Raw genomic sequence first — 16,023 nt, 5'->3', positions numbered from 1 at the left:
CGTAGTCAATAAAACATGACAAATTAGACTTCCCCACTTTCGTGTGAAAACGTACATCGAACTCACATAATATCTCTAGTTTTTAAATATGTTTAAGGTTGACAAATGTTTGAGAACATATTAAAAGCTTAGCTGAAAATATGTGAATACAGCAGAAATAATCGGCAAAATTACGATGACGCTTTCTTTAATCAACTCGAATAACGGTTTCGATTTTGTTGGTTAACTGTTATCAAAACTGCTTGTCTATTTTATTTTCGCACTGTAAAATTTCACGATGTTAAAGAAACACACATGATGTAGTAGCCTTTTGGCGTTGGTGAAAATTGTTGCAGCATCTCGGCACAAAAGACAACGAAAGAAATCTTTGCCAAGATTTGTTGACAATCGATCCACAGACTCGGATTTGAAAGTGCACGCGCTCCACTATGCAAATGAGTTGTCAGACTTCCCTGTCAAAAACTTTTGCAAACTCGCCAAACAAACAGAAACAATAAGAAACTATCAAAAACAGGGCTTGGTTATGATTAAGCATTGTTTGGGAAACTCACAAATTAGCTCGATACCAGAGTAAAGAGTTTTCTTACAGAACTTTTCTTCCCGATTACAGAACAAACGTAAAAGCTTACGCGTACAACTAGCGCGAGCAGATATTGTTCATTCACAGCGCGAAATTGAAGTCTTGCTTACGACCCTGAAAAACTTACCTTTTCCATTAACTCAAAGCATAAAACTACATATAAGAGCCCTGGTTCTTATTCCCTGCCATCGCTGTGAAAAATCTACAAGAGAATCTCGCAACTCTCACCATTTGATCAGGCTACGTGAAAACATCCACGCGAGAGCCCCCGACATGTGCGTAGATCCGCGCGGATATATGACGTCAGGATGGCGCAATTTGTTCTAAAAATAGAAAAATTGTTCCATCTCATAGGTGCGCGCGGATCCCAAGACTTACGGTCTCCGTCCCCGATTATGGCTCCTGGTCATATGCACTTTAAGGCAAGTTTTACAGAGCTGAGGCAGTTGGACATTTGCAATTCACAGTAAAAGTAACAATAAATATTTCTTTCCGTCTAGATGAGAACGACCACAAACAGAAAACAACGTATTATTTTCACCCTGCTCTATTTTATTGTTACAAGCTTTTATAACGGTGTGTCTGACACTTGTATTTTTTTTCCACTTTAGCACTCTCAAAAGACAATTCATAATTACTACAAACAAAACAATGCTTACTCTATCATACATTCTCAATCTACTTTTTCTGAATCAACTTAACTGGAATAAAATGAGAAATCAAAACCTGCCGGCATCCTGTAACTTGAAAACCTATCCTGGTATGATGTTCAAGGAATTCAATCAATTGAATTCAATCAAGTGACAAGATTCTCCTTCTGGTCTTAAGGAATAATTTCACGGTTCAGCCCATGTACAAGTTATAGCGTGACTATAAACTACTACCTTGTTCATTTTTTACTGAAACACATGTAGTTCAACAACTACAGACTATGATTTGTGAAACCAGAATGACTGATGCCCACATTTTGCTCAAGATATCAAAGGATTTATCGAGAAAAACTTCGAATTCAGTTTAGTCAGTTAACGTTAAATCTTTTCATTCGGCCGCTAAGGTTTTACTCTGGATACACACACGCGTTATCTACTTTTGTTCGATTGGTGGATAAACAATATATGTATAAATTAAAACATAGAGTAAGAAATTCTAACGAGAAACATTACTCCTATCGCCTCGTTAACGTGACTGAGGTGAAAGTCTTACCGGAAATTCAGTTCTCGCAGAAGTCATTAGCTCGACAAACGTTATAGCTTGTTATAACACGGAGCCATAAAACTATCCTTTAATGGCAATTACCAAACAAATAAGCCGCTCAAAGTAAACTGTTTGTCTTAGACTAAGGATACGTGACTACTCGATTTTGTACTAACCTATTGATTGACATATCATCGGTGATATTGAAATTTTCTGATTATATTGTGCTTCTATAATTTACCAACAGTTTGTATGTACCCTCATATAATTGCAAAGGTTTAGTTGTTCTGTATAGGGTGTGTAAAACTAAGACCGCAAGCTCCGCGATCTGTTCAGGTGGTTTCATAGAAGACTTCGACTTCGTCAGGTCGGAATTTGTAACTACCCGCCAGGAATGATTGTGTGAAGGAGGATCCATAGCTGTTGCCAGGTGGCGGGCTGTAGGTGTATCCAAGGTATGTGTATGAGTTGGTGTTTGATGCAGCGTTGTTGGCAATGTAAATATCGTGTCCTCCTCCAAATGTTGGTCCATGGGAAGGGTAGCTGTAGATGGAATGGCTTCTCCGATAACTTTTCTGTCCTGTTTGATCTAGTTTTAGTGGCTGCCAACCAGGCTTGTTAACCAATGAGAAGAGAAAGGCTGCTGAATCGTAGCGATATCCATAACTGTAACCTAATTTGAAATACACAATGGAAAAGAAGTCCAACATTAATGATTTTTACTGACGCTTTTAAGAGTTTAGTAATGACGTATTACCGACAACGTTAATTTGATTGGCTAGCAAAATTTGACTATTATTCTCTGGTTCCTGTATGTGAAATATCTCCTGAATTTTTAATAATTTCAATTCTGGAGTAAGCAAGCCCTTTGGGAGACTGGAAACAGCTGCCCCGATTTCAGACTCAACATAATTTTTATGCCCTGTTTTATAAATTTCATAAAATTAATATCGAGCTGTAAAGCTGTCAAGTAGCCAGGAACACCATGACATGTAAAAATGCAATTGTTCCTATCGACCTGTTTATCTCGATGAGGTATATAGAAAATTCTTAGTATCATTAACTTATTTGCCTTTCTTTGGTATTACCCTTTTTTGTTTCCTTGCTTTATGATTCGAAGCCTTTGGACCGCTTCCTATAAAGTTCTTCCCTCTCGATATCTCCCTAAAACCGTCATGAATCAGAAAAGAGGTGCGTAAACACAGCAAGTAATATTTTAATACACCACCACCATAGTGTAAATATTCCTTTTTTAAAATTCCTTTCCAAACTCTTTTCCCATATTTCTCCGTGACGGCTATTGCAAATATGATCATGGCTGACTCACAACTTGAGCTTGGATCGTCTGTGATAAGATGAAATTGATCATGTCACTTACTCCATGAGACACTTGTGTATCCTCCAAAAATATATTTCCCAACACGGATGATTGTGACAGTTGGACCTTTTCCGTCACAGTTTGAATGGAAGGTATAGGAAGACCAGCCATTTACAGTTGCCCGGTAACAGCGATTCCAGTAAGAAGATTGGCGAGTTACAGGCTTCAACCATTTATCCAGCCATGTCAAAAAAGTCTGGCTGTTTCCCACAACGCTGGAATATTTAAGACCCGCTGCAAAAATAACATAAGAACGTTCTTTGGATCCATTTTGTACCTAGCAGTTATTTTGGTGGACTATTTTGAAAGTTGGTTTTGCTAAGAATAAATAACACCGTCATCTTCACCAGTTATAAGATGACCATCATTGCTTGCACCGTAAATGTGACGCTAACTAAACTGGATGTACTGTCTGTTCGGAAAGATATTTTATATGTGGTCGTTATATTCCACCGGCAACTTAAAATATTTTTTTATCTGGAACATCTCCTTCTAAATTTTGGGTCGCAGTGATCAATACTCTTAATAGATGATTTAAAATCCCGAACAGGAAAATATTCGGATAGTATTTATCGGGAAAACGTTATATCATTACCAATGCTCAGCGCTGACGTTAGAGTTCTCAATGGAAAAACCAGCGGCAGATAATGTCACGAAATTTGACAGCTTTTTGAAATATTGAATTGAAAAAAGCTTCTAATAGTTAAAGTCCAGGTAGGCGGTTTCAGCTTCACACCCCATTACTGTCCTTTCTAAGTGTGGTTAATGTTAATATCAAAGCGTATTGGTAGTAACGAGAAGGTAGCAAACAACATTACTGAGTCGTGTTCTCTTTTAGTTGCAACAGTAACAGTCATCCAATATGGCAAACTGGTCAAAATTGTAAAGGAGAATTCTGATTGGTTCCTTGAGTGGTTCGAATTTGCAACATCGGCGGCTGAGATGCATCATTCATGAGTTAGTTTTGGAGAATTGGTTTTGTTTAAACCATCCCAAAAAAGAAAGCAATGACCAGGAAATCTCAGTTTTTGTTTGTTTTGTTGATATCATATTTGGTGGACAAGTTGAACTTAATTCTAAACCACTGCTACCTGAATTGAAGCACAATTAACGTGAAATACTTACCTGCCGCGGTGTACCTGCAGGTTTTTCCGTCTCCTGATAAAGGATGGTTACACGTACATGTGTAGGATCCTACAGTGTTCGTACATGAAGCTGAACGGTGGCAGTCGTGTACACCGCTGACGCACTCATCGATATCTGTGGGTAATAATGAACAGGGAAGAAGAAAGAAAACAGACATAAATTATCTTGTACTTTGTCGCAAAAAGTGTTTTATGTTCTGAAGTAAGGAGTTTTCGTTGATAGTACTTTAGTAGTACTTAATCGTAAATTTGATAACACGTGTCGTAATTAGAGGTTTACCATGTTTATCAATAAAACCTCTCAAGGGAAATAACCATTGTTGTAGAGCGTTGTCACGATAGCCATACTGCTGTGCCCGGTCAATAGAACATGTTTGCATATCAAAAGAACCCGTTGTCCAAAGAAAGTATGAGAAATGTCATTATTGGGATTTCTGGTTTATACCCTTGAGGTTTTTTTTCCGTGAATAGAACCAAAATAAATATACACTCTTTTTTTTCTGTTACATCCAAAACGAGACTGAGCTCACTCAAAATCATCAATATATTTTACATACTAGAAATTGGTTACGTGTGGCGAGACATTTTTGCGGGAGTTCAATTTTTCGGATGGGCGATATTTTTTGTTTTTTGCGGGAACTAATTTTGGGATTGTGAAAGACTGGTTCTTCATGCTGGGTATCAAATTTTGTTATTTTCAGAAAGTAGCATTTGCTGCGTTTTTTGTTACACTTTACGGTAAGCTGTAAGGCGCGGTAAGGCGCGGTAAGGCGCAATGGACTCATGCATGGTCAATGCACTCGTCTCAGGATCGAGCGGCCCGGATTTGACATCTGGCCGGAGACACCGCGTTTTGGTCTTGGGCAAGACACTTAACTCGCTCCACCAAGGTGTTTAAATGGGTACCAGCGAACTGAATGTTGGGGTTAACCCTGCGATGGACTAACGTCCCATAGAGGGGGGAATAGAAATATCCGTAATCGCTTCTCGCTACGCAGAAACCAGGATAAGCTCTGGCCTGGTGGCATGACCCACTTGACTCGTATACAGACTTTACCTTCACGGTAATCAAGTAACCAGTCACTGTGGAACAATTACGCCCTGCCCAACTTTGGCTGGTAGTGCCTTCAGATGATCCTTTTCTGTCAAGTTTTAGCAGCTACACCTGCCTTGTACCATGAGCAATTTCATCGTTTTATTGAAAGAGACGTTTTAAATAAATGGCATCAACAAGTTTCTGCATGTGAGGCATGTTTGTATAATTTCGACAATGGAGTAAAGTCGTGGAAAAAAATGCAACTTGAAAATCGCAAAAATTAGCTAGGAGCAGAAGAAAACTCGTCCCACACTGTAGACGTATAGCTTTATTTTCATGTGGCGTCATTTCATTTCGCAATATTTTTTTTAGTTCTTGTTAAGCAGATATAACTTACCAGTGCAATTTTTGCCATCTCCTGAGTATCCAGGTTTGCACGCGCAAGTGTAAGATCCACGAGTATTGTTACAAACACCATTCACATCACAGCTATGAGAGTTTGAAGAGCACTCGTCTATGTCTGAAACAAGGTGAAAAGGAGTAAATATGGATAAACGTTGAGTTATCGTTAGTCTGACCATTTCACCGAAACTGAAAAAGAAACATACAGCTTGAGAACAATCCGTCGAAAATTTACGGTAAGCACAGAATATTTTAATGAAAAAAAAAAAAACGATTAATTTTACTTTCCACTCGTTTTGACTCATTCTTTGCTTTTGGATGATTTACATTACCGTAGTTATAAACCACTGGCGCAGTCTTCGAAACTGTTAAAAAATAAAGTTATTACAGGGTTGAACCTTTTTTTCTATCAGCTTTCTTATTGCACAAGTGCGGTTGGTTACAGTTGTTTCTAAACCTATCAATGCAAGAGAAATTTCATAGTTGTTGAAAATAAAGTGAGATTGTTATTAAATTCAGTATCAACATTAATATGTTGTTTGTTTGATGGTTGGTTGGTAGATTTCTTACCATTGCAAGTTTGTCCGTCTCCGGTATATCCAGCTCTACACTTACAGGAATATGAGCCCACGGTATTCACACAATCTGCATTCACGTCACAGTTATGAGTGTTGGTGGAGCATTCCTCCAGATCTGCAAAAATTAAATTAGGAAAAAAAAATATGAAATAGTCATCAAATTCATGAATAGTGTTTACAGTACTGGTTTATAATAAATTATTTTGAAAATGAACCATGGAACCTTTTTGAGGGCGAAAGATTATCCTGACTAAATTATGGGAAGTTTACCATTTTTTATTAGTAGTTTACAATGTATTTTAACCGCACTGAGCAAGAGATTTATCACCTGTAAAGCAAGTAAAGTTGAAACAGTTATCACATGGCACGTCATTCCAAGTATATCCGTGCCTCACGCCAAGAGTGTGCACACAGTCTTCGTTGTTCCAGTTGTTTGGTTGCTTTGGAGCCCAGAACCTAAAACTGCTGATTTCTTTGTTTGTCCACACAAAAGAGCCTTCAACACTGCGGTCATTCAGCCCTATCCATGATCTATCGCCAGCATGACGGTGCTGAATAAATACGTTTTCCTCCTGGTTGTGCACTGTAACCAGATCAGAGTTCATCTCAGAACAGTTTGACTCAGCAGTCAACCATGTGGCGCATGCGGGGCTTGAAAAGTAGCAATAACCACCAAAGTAAGTCCATCCTGGCAGGCAAATGTCTGTAGATATAAACAACAATAAATCCATAAAAAGTAAGAGAAATCATTAAGAATGTCTTGAGTGTTTTTAAAGGAAATCGTTGCTTGTCATGTTTCTGAGAAACCTCCACATGTTTTGGCACTTTACTCCTGACTGAAACATTGGACTTCGTTTGTTATGAAATCAACTTCTGACCATCAAACTAGAAAAAAATTAGGCTGATACGATCTTATTTTTAAAGGGCCACAGTCACAGTATCTTGAGTTATTTTTGGCCACCTAAAAAATTACCATTAAATTGAAAGAGACCTGAAAATCGTCGTATACTAAGATACAGGCTTCAAAGAGGTAATAATAAACAATCAAGGAACTAGGATGGCCAGAATGGAGGTTAACACGGATTACAAACGACGGATTTGAAATATTTAACCTAAACTTTTCAACATGTGCAAACTGTGACGTAGCTCCTTTAAAAAGCGTAGGAGATAGAAGTTAATAAAATATGAATATCAAAAAAGCTAAACTATCGATCTAGAGAATAATAAAATTAAAAATGAACTATTTTGTCCGTACCTGACAGGACAGTGTATGAGATAGACAGTGGATCATACTTTGTGTCATACAACTCTTTTAAACAAACTCGCACACCGGTTGTATTGATGTACTGCAAAAAAAGAACAAATATAATCAGTGGTCTTCTAAACTTTTAGTCCAAAAGATAATTTTCACTTCGCTTCCGGTAATATTCTGAATATTATTTACTCACCGGGAGAAAAAGCAAACTCATAACCCCTTGGGTTTTTGTTCTGGTAAGACATATCAATATCATATTATTTGCCTGTAGTAGATATTCCTCAACTTTCTGTACAACATGAAATTAATGTTTTGTCGATTATGACTTCAGCCATCTTGGAGACACCATCTTGGATTTTACGATTTTCCCGGCATTCAATTTGATGGAAAATAATCGCTGTAAAAAGGTACGATACTAATTCTGTATCGACGTTTAAGAAAATTCACAGAAACCAAGAACTCTGTCAAATAGATGAGATTTGGTTCGACTGGCTTGTCAAAAATGCAGTTTCTATGGAAATGCCTAAAGAAGTAAAGAAACAGAATTACCTCCACCCAAGCAGTTATTCCATTGTGTACTGGTTGTCGATTTCCACCGCTAGATGAATGGTTCGCCGAAACAAACACATTCGGGGTGCTGTTGTACTTTTCAGTGAAGCGGATATCCTAAAGAAAAACTCTCATTTAGTAAGCGGAGTGTAATCCAACGTTGACCACTAGCTTTAACCACTACCAAACCGGAATTTTGTAATAACCTACTGAGTCAGTTTTGTTTAAATTGACGTTGTTCTGTAGGATCTGTACACTAACTCTTGAAATTTTTAAAAAAGTATACGTAATTCGGGGCAAACTCTCTAGTAAAAAAAAAAAGATACCAACCTTACAATAGGCATTGTTGTAATCTGCGGGTGGATGTTGGGCGTTAGCAAAATAGACTGAACTGTGTTCTGTAAAAAGAGGCTTGTGGAGAGAAGAAAACGCCAACCATTTCTAAAAGTAAAAGAGAATATAAATAAATGTTAACAAGACAATTAACCATAAGAAAAGGTCTAAGTCAAGATTATATTTTTTCTTGATGTATGATATGCCGATGTTAAAGTATGCTAGAGAATTAGCTGCCAATGCTAAAGACCAGTGTTAAGAGGCTAAAGTAAGTGATAAGGATCTATTAGTTTCTTATGGTTGGTACGTAAAAAAGGTGTAGACACTTACAGTATAAACATCGTCGTGAGATCCTGCGTAGTTCTGAAGCTCTCTCAAACAAACTTTAAACGAGGATTGCGTGACGTCTTCAATCCACACACTGGCAGCGTCACGCTTGAGTCCTAAACGATAGTGCGCAGCAGTAACAAACACTGAAGGTATCACTGAAAACCTTCCCTGCATAGAAACAAACACACAAGCTGTGACTGTTGATGTTACTCGTGCTACTACTGTTGTTATTGTTGCCTTACTGCTGTTTAACATTAGCGAAGATTTGGAAATCTAGGGATGGCGAATGCTTTCATGGTTGAGTGATACGTGACATTTTATCTCCATTGATCCAAAGGAAATCATATTATATTGAACTAACTCCGATGACTGTAAGCTATTCGAATTTATTCTTCGTGAACTTGAGTTGTAAAATGAAACTAGAAAGTACCTACCGATGGAAAATTGACAGATTTACAAGTCGTTCCAGTCCACCATTGTGATATCCGTACTTCCCCGGCAACACCACCCACTGGAGCCCCTTGGTACGCCATCCAATCAACTGTCACGTTAGCTTTTGATTTCCGCTCATTGTAGCCTGCCGCCATCACACAGGCAGTGAATCGATCATAACTGACATTTTCGACCCACGACACAGCGGCATCATGTACATATGACTTGTCACTGGTGTCAATATGATTGACAGTGATCTGAACTTCAAGTGGTTTGTCAGGATAAAACATATAAGGCTTGAGGCGAATTACTTCACAGTGAGAATATCCGAGTGAAGGAATGTGTGACATGTGACGGCGACCTCGCTGGAAAGGAAATCCTTTAAGGAAATAACAGTACAAAACACAAATCAGTACAAAAAAAATTTTAATTAATTTCCTAGGTTTTTTAATCGTAATCATCATCATCTTCTTCGACATCGTCAGAAATTTCAGAGTAAAACAATTTCTAACCTTCACAACTACCAGGGTGTTGCACAGAGAAATTCAGTCGCTGAATGCACATTTCCTGTCGAAACAAGCACTCATTGTCGTATGTTGTGCCATTTGATGAGCAGACTGGTTCTTGGTAGGATGGACAACTGTCAACAGCAACGCAGCGAGCATCATTTGGTCCAAACGCTTTACACAGGCAGTGATAATGACATGTCACGTCTATGCAAGGATCCAAGTCTGGCAAGACATATAAACAATTGTCACGAAACGATCTGATGTTGTTTCAGTACACACTTGCTTGATAGTTATACACACTTCTGCCCTCCCACTGTGGGTTTGCCAGGTTCTACAAAGATAACTCCAATGAGCAACATTGAAGAGGGGGGAAATGCATACAGGAAAGAGAATGCTAAATATACCAAGTGTTTTTTCTATCTCCAGAAGGAATCTTATTTGCCTACCTCCAGTGACAATGTAGTCGACAGTGATAACATCTTTATTGTTGGAGTCGCTGTTGTAATTCTTCACACACACTTGCGCGTCAGTTGTAGATGTATGCTGAATAAAATCAAAGATGAGTTAAACCCGGCCTAGTTCAAGTTGCTATACCGCCCGATTAGTTTTAAAGAACTCATATAAACGAAAGTTACAGTGAAACTAAAAGTTACTGAAATCGCTTTGAAACGGCCCCAAAGCAGCATAGAAACACAAGTAACAAACAGAAGAGTTAAACTAATTGTTTTTATTGTTTCTATATCTCGAGCTGTTATATGTATATGTTCCCATACAAACTGTTATATTTACGTTGTTACGCAATGTCATATAAAGTTCATGGGTCCCGAGGAACTTGGGATATTTGTGCCATTACCTGAGTGTTTGCGAAAATCACACAAAGATCACAACAGGTATTCCTTACCTCAACCCAAGCGGTGACAGCGTTACAACGTGACCCAGAAAGGTTCGCATTGTTGTTGTTGTCAGTGCGTTTTGGCGTCACTAACACAACAGGACGAGCATAAAATGGTTTTGTGAAGTTCACTGTCTACAATGTAAAAGAAAAAAATAATTTAATATCGACTGTATTTCCGCGAGTCTCTTGTAGAGGTAAGGTTGATAAATAATCCGTATTGGTATTTATAATACGCTGATTCTAATGTTTAGATTTGAAATCAAAGCGGGTTTGATTTGAACAGGGCCGACCTGCACCGTTTACAAGGGTCTTCATGATTGGCCAAACGAGACAATAGGTATACAACACAAACAATGCCCCTAGCCCTAGAAACGAAAGAGGTACAGATTAACAAGAATGAACCCAAATAGAATTTTTAATGAGGTACAGGTCATCTGTTTGAACAAGAGGAAAAGTATGTTTGATCAATTGATCACCGAAAATGAAATTGGGTCTCAGAAACTATTTATGACAGATTTTGTGGGCCCACAGCTCAAATAATTCCCCGTTTAACAGTCAATATTAACTTCCTCCATTGTTATGAAAGCATTGCTGTTGTTCAGTTGCCCTTTTGATGCCCTATTATAAAGAGGATTTAGATAAGAAACAATAATGCCGCGGGCTGGCAATAATTATTCTTACTTGACAGAAAGCGTAGTTATCCTGATCAGATGGTGAGTTTGTATTGGTAAACACGAGACTGTCGGTTATGGTAAAATTGTCAACACTCAGATTTGTAAATGCCATCCAATTCTGCAGAAGAAATAAAAGATATTGTAGTTAAAACCTGTCAATTATTAAAGAAACAAAAACATGCACAATTAAGGACTGTTTTAACCAACGTACAAGAGTACATGAAATTATCGGCAAGATACGCAAACCCAGTAAGATGTTGATAATTAGCCTTTTTTCAGGAAAAAATATATAAAAGAAGCAAATCGCCTTCTGTTTGCATTCAGCTGCTTCCAGTCAACGGTTTCTACCACATGATTTCTACAAGTAGCTAGAGGTTTATCAAAGAGCTACCAAAAACATTTTTTTGTATTATTTTCTTTTGAAAGCCAACGATTGATGTTTTATGCTGGTACAAAAAGGACTCATCTTGAATAGCTTGAAAATGGAAGACGATCGGGCACGTCACATGGGAAGTTGACCTCTGATATATTTGGTAACATCGTAACGCATGTAAATATTTCAGAATGCTGCTCTTTAGTCAGGGGTCATCATGATTTTCATTCAATTTTGATGAAGTGCAAATCTTTGGCAGAGTCCAGTTCATTAGACTGACGAGTGACAGAAAACGAAATTTGAATTTACTCACTATCTTTATGCCTTTATGGGGTCCATCGAAAATCTTTGCTTCTCTGAGACAAATTTTGAAATTGTCCACGCGCAACTCCTCCACCCACACGGCCATGGCATCTTGAGGTCTCTTGGGAACTTGGTGATTAGCAGTTACAAATATGGTTGGTGGAGTCGAAAACCGCTGAAATGAAATAATGAGAGAAGTTAAGATTAGTAAATTAAGCGAGTGAGTGAGTGAATGACCGAATGAACAGATCAGGGAAAAGAAAATGACCGATAATGGGAGAATGAGTTAATACTTGCTTGAGCCCTCCAAGGTTCTTCAACTTACAGACATTTTGAGATTGCAACATATCTTTTGAAAAACTGACGGAATGTTTAAGATGGTAAAAATACAAAATGCCTCAAATAACAAATTAATATTCAAAAGTGAGTCACGCAACCCGCTACACGCTGCAGAAAGTGTAAATGTTTTCACAATGAGAGCCCGCCGATGATATTTTAATTATTCAAAAGGAGAAAAATACGCTTAAGGTAATTCCTCTGAAATAAAAGTGACAATAGATTTTTTTTCAAACTTTGTCTACTGAATATTTTGTCATTTGTCACTTTAATTTTGAAATAAAAAAGGGGGGTGCCCATGCTCATTAAGGAGCAGTGAGGCATTGAAAATGCCCCATTTTGGCATTATTTAATGCTTATTATAAGAACGCATTCCCAGTAATTGTAACATCTTTTTGAGCCCGGACTCATAAGAACACGCATTAAACTACAGTCAATACAATGTGTCGGACACAAATAAACGTTTTAAGTTTGATTCAGACAGAAAGCTAAATCCTTGATTAAAAATTTGAACCAAATTTCTTGACGTGGTTACCGACTGCAAAATAGAAAAGACCACAGTGTATCTGCTATTTTTCTTATTTACACAATTTTCAGCAATAGAAATTAGATCAGTCTTTTCTCACGCAAAGCTTATGATTAGTTGATTACAATGACTGGAAAAAAAATTGGGGTGCCCGTGCTCGTTGGTGAGCTAGAGCCATTTTTCAACTGACAGAGCTCAATATCAAGGCAAATCCGTCATGTTTTCAATGTGCGCGTGCACGAGCGCGCGCTAATGACGCCATAAATTATGCGCAGTAAGGATGCGCAAGGCAAATGTGAGGAATGACCTTAAGTCCAAAAACCACTAACCAGCTTATTGTTATCGGTTTTGATCTTTCGAATTAGGAACATTTGTGCTTGATGAGGAAAAATAATCTTTGTAGTTAGTCTCAATTGATAAGCGCTTCTCAATTTCAAAAAATTTCAACATAGTAACATCATGTTTTTCGATTGCATTGAAACAGTTTTCAGTTTAGGCTTAGCCTTATGTTGCTTGGCAACTTTTGAATTACAATTGTTTTACTTGAGACAACCTCTCATCAAGAGAGGCGGCTCTTTAATGTATTTCTTCAGTTGTTGAGAAATATTCCGAATTTAGATATTTATCCCCTGACGCTATTTGTTTCCAATACTTTCTGCTGAGCTATTACGCTATATTTTAATGGTCAGCGTTTGCACAAGTCACGTTTGAAAAGGGCAGATGATTGACAAGTTTCAGTAAAGAAGATTGATTACCTGACTCGTGATTTCCGCGTTAAATTTCACGCGAGAAACCGATATCGCACAAATCGCGAAGTGAAACCAGAAAGCATTGACTGGTATTCAACAACGTTGAGCAAACAGTTTTAAGTAAGAACTATTTTACACTCAAATTAAAATTTCAATACCAGCCAAATTTTCAGTGTTCAAATTCTTCGAAATAACATCGAGTCAAGAATAAAAAGGCGAAATGTATTTCTCGTAGCAGAAAAGCTTACCGATCGTGGACTGCCGTTGTACCAGATTGGAAGTTGATAGAAATATTAACTGGGGAGTTGTTAAACGATGCCCCAGTTAAGAAGTATCACTAAATCCAAACCCAGCCAGCTTGTTTGACATCCTTCGTCGTTTTTCCAGAGGCTGTAACTTACAGTTGTATCTGGGTTAGCGTGACCTTTCAGCTCCGAGATTTTAAGCGGATGAAAGTCGTCGCGTAGGCTTTGAGTATGACTGTTTTACGGCCGCTTGAGTTTGTGAATTTGCCATCCAAAGACGCAATTGAGGCGATGTCCTTCGTCTACTTTTCAAGTGTATTTCGCCCGAGTGGAACCGTCTTATACAAGATATTTGATGATGGTTTCTTAACTGGAACATTGTGACCCTTATGGGATGGCCTACATACTCAAAATGAATGCTGTACTATAGCTGTGCTTTTCTTAGTAGTTGGTGAGGTAATGTTCCCCTTGAAAGCTGCCATTTCGTCTTCTACATATGTCACAATTGGCACTGGAGCTGCTTCGGCTGCTGAACTTTGCCTTGCGGATTTCCTTCGTTTGATTCGGCCATTTTCTTGTCCAAGCCGTTATGATTTTGTCGTTTTCTGGTACTCGGAATCGTAAGCGGCTTCTTCTATCTCTCTAAAAAGTTGTAGTTCAGTTCAAAGCAGGGAGAAACTTCATTTTCACTTTGAAAAAGACTTGTGCTTGTTTCTAGCTCCCTAGGTTGCGGCAATGATTTTGCAACACGATTAAAAGGTCACTTTTGTTTTTTTGTTTTCTTTTTTCTCTGTCGCACCAGTGAACAATCACGCAAACTCTCGTTTTTAGGGCCCGTTTTTAGAGTCGTAATTTCACGCTAAATACCTCGCCTTGGTAACCAAGACCGGCGCTTTTGATGCTTTAAATAACCTCGTTACATAAAGTAAAGCTCTTTTCCGCACTAATTCCTTTCAAAAATATTAGCAACTTTTTGACAAATTTAGCACACAAAAAAGACTGGCAAACCGTTTTAGGCAGTTTCTGCCAATATTTGGCAACTTTTTGGCATTTCTTTGTTTGTCTTTTTTGCATTTTTGAGGAATTTCTGAGTGGATGGCTAGGTTTAATTCTTTCATCTACAATTTCTACACACTAGTTCTTCATCTTTTGTCATACTGATTAGATTAATTCGTATACTGCAATCATCATTTTTTAGGGTTAACTGACGATATTAATATTTTGTTTTTGTATTTTTTCTTTCTAACATCCACATCCACAATCCTCCTTTTTCATGAAATTTTTATATATCTCTTTACTTTCTAAACCACTTAACAAAACAAATTCTAACCTGCTGGAAATCAATCCTCTTGCATTCCGTTCCAGTTGTCCAAGAGTTTAAGGATGCGGTGCCAGTTTGAGATCCATGGGGTTTCGTTTCAAACGCAAGATAGTTTACCTCAATGGACTTATTTGAACCGTTAGCAAATTCTAGAACACAGATTGTAAATTCACTCGCTTTAACATCTTCTACCCAGACTGCAGCGCCGTTCCGAGGGGTTTGGCTCTTCACGGTATGGCCAACTGAGGCGAGGACCGTTACTTGCTGTCCGCCGTAAAATGGCGTTTGGAAGTAAATCTTCTTACAACCGAACAGCCCTGGTGAGCTTGTTGTTACGTTTTCTTTTCCGGCCTTGAATCCGAGTGCTGTAAAGAAATAAAAAAAACTTTTTTCTTCAAAATGATCGCACTTACAAAGTTTTAACTGAATGCGCAGCCGATATCCTAGGAATGGACATGTTGATTGCTTTGGGAAGAGATTTAATTCTCAATTTCCTTGATCTGTGCGCCCCTCCCCCATCTTTCAGTTCGCTTCTTCTCTGATCAACAAGACATAAAAACGTCTGAGCTTGCCGTGAGAAGTTGAATTAAGGTTTACATTCAGAGAATGCAACTGAGAGTAGATACCATACCTTCAGTGGCTGGAGCGCCCAGGCAAACCAACAAAAAAATGAGAAAGAAGTGCATCGCGTATTGGTGCTCAGACGACATCTTGCTCCGACTGAGAGGGAACTTCACTCTCATGCGCATTATAATCATCACAAGGGCAATGCGTGACTGGAATGTACCTGTTAGGACATGTCGAATTATAGGATATTAACAAATTTTAAACAGCACGTTCACAAAAATGAGTTATCTTGGGGGTGACGCATATAAGTGAC

General features: G+C 38.2%; 1 protein-coding gene across 1 annotated transcript; it reads right to left on the bottom strand.

Moving 5' to 3' along the window:
• Positions 1 to 1,111: 1,111 nt before the first annotated feature.
• Positions 1,112 to 15,990, bottom strand: LOC149105820 (uncharacterized). The gene is made up of 18 exons (XM_089271520.1): positions 15,775 to 15,990; positions 15,153 to 15,508; positions 11,977 to 12,141; positions 11,298 to 11,408; positions 10,623 to 10,748; positions 10,168 to 10,264; positions 9,725 to 9,943; positions 9,215 to 9,591; positions 8,781 to 8,948; positions 8,448 to 8,558; positions 8,118 to 8,234; positions 7,569 to 7,659; positions 6,642 to 7,016; positions 6,306 to 6,428; positions 5,731 to 5,853; positions 4,278 to 4,412; positions 3,153 to 3,386; positions 1,112 to 2,447 (listed from the first exon to the last, which is right to left on the bottom strand). Exons 1-18 carry the CDS (start codon positions 15,899 to 15,901, stop codon positions 2,107 to 2,109), a joined length of 3,396 nt encoding a protein of 1,131 aa, XP_089127646.1. The 5' UTR covers positions 15,902 to 15,990; the 3' UTR covers positions 1,112 to 2,106.
• Positions 15,991 to 16,023: the final 33 nt, after the last annotated feature.

The sequence above is a fragment of the Orbicella faveolata genome, unplaced genomic scaffold, assembly GCF_042242905.1.
Source record: "Orbicella faveolata isolate gen_17 unplaced genomic scaffold, um_ofav_v1 contig_34, whole genome shotgun sequence".
Classification (NCBI taxonomy): Eukaryota; Metazoa; Cnidaria; class Anthozoa; order Scleractinia; family Merulinidae; genus Orbicella; species Orbicella faveolata.
Note: the sequence above shows the minus strand (reverse complement) of the source record. Positions and strands in the feature narration are given on the sequence as shown.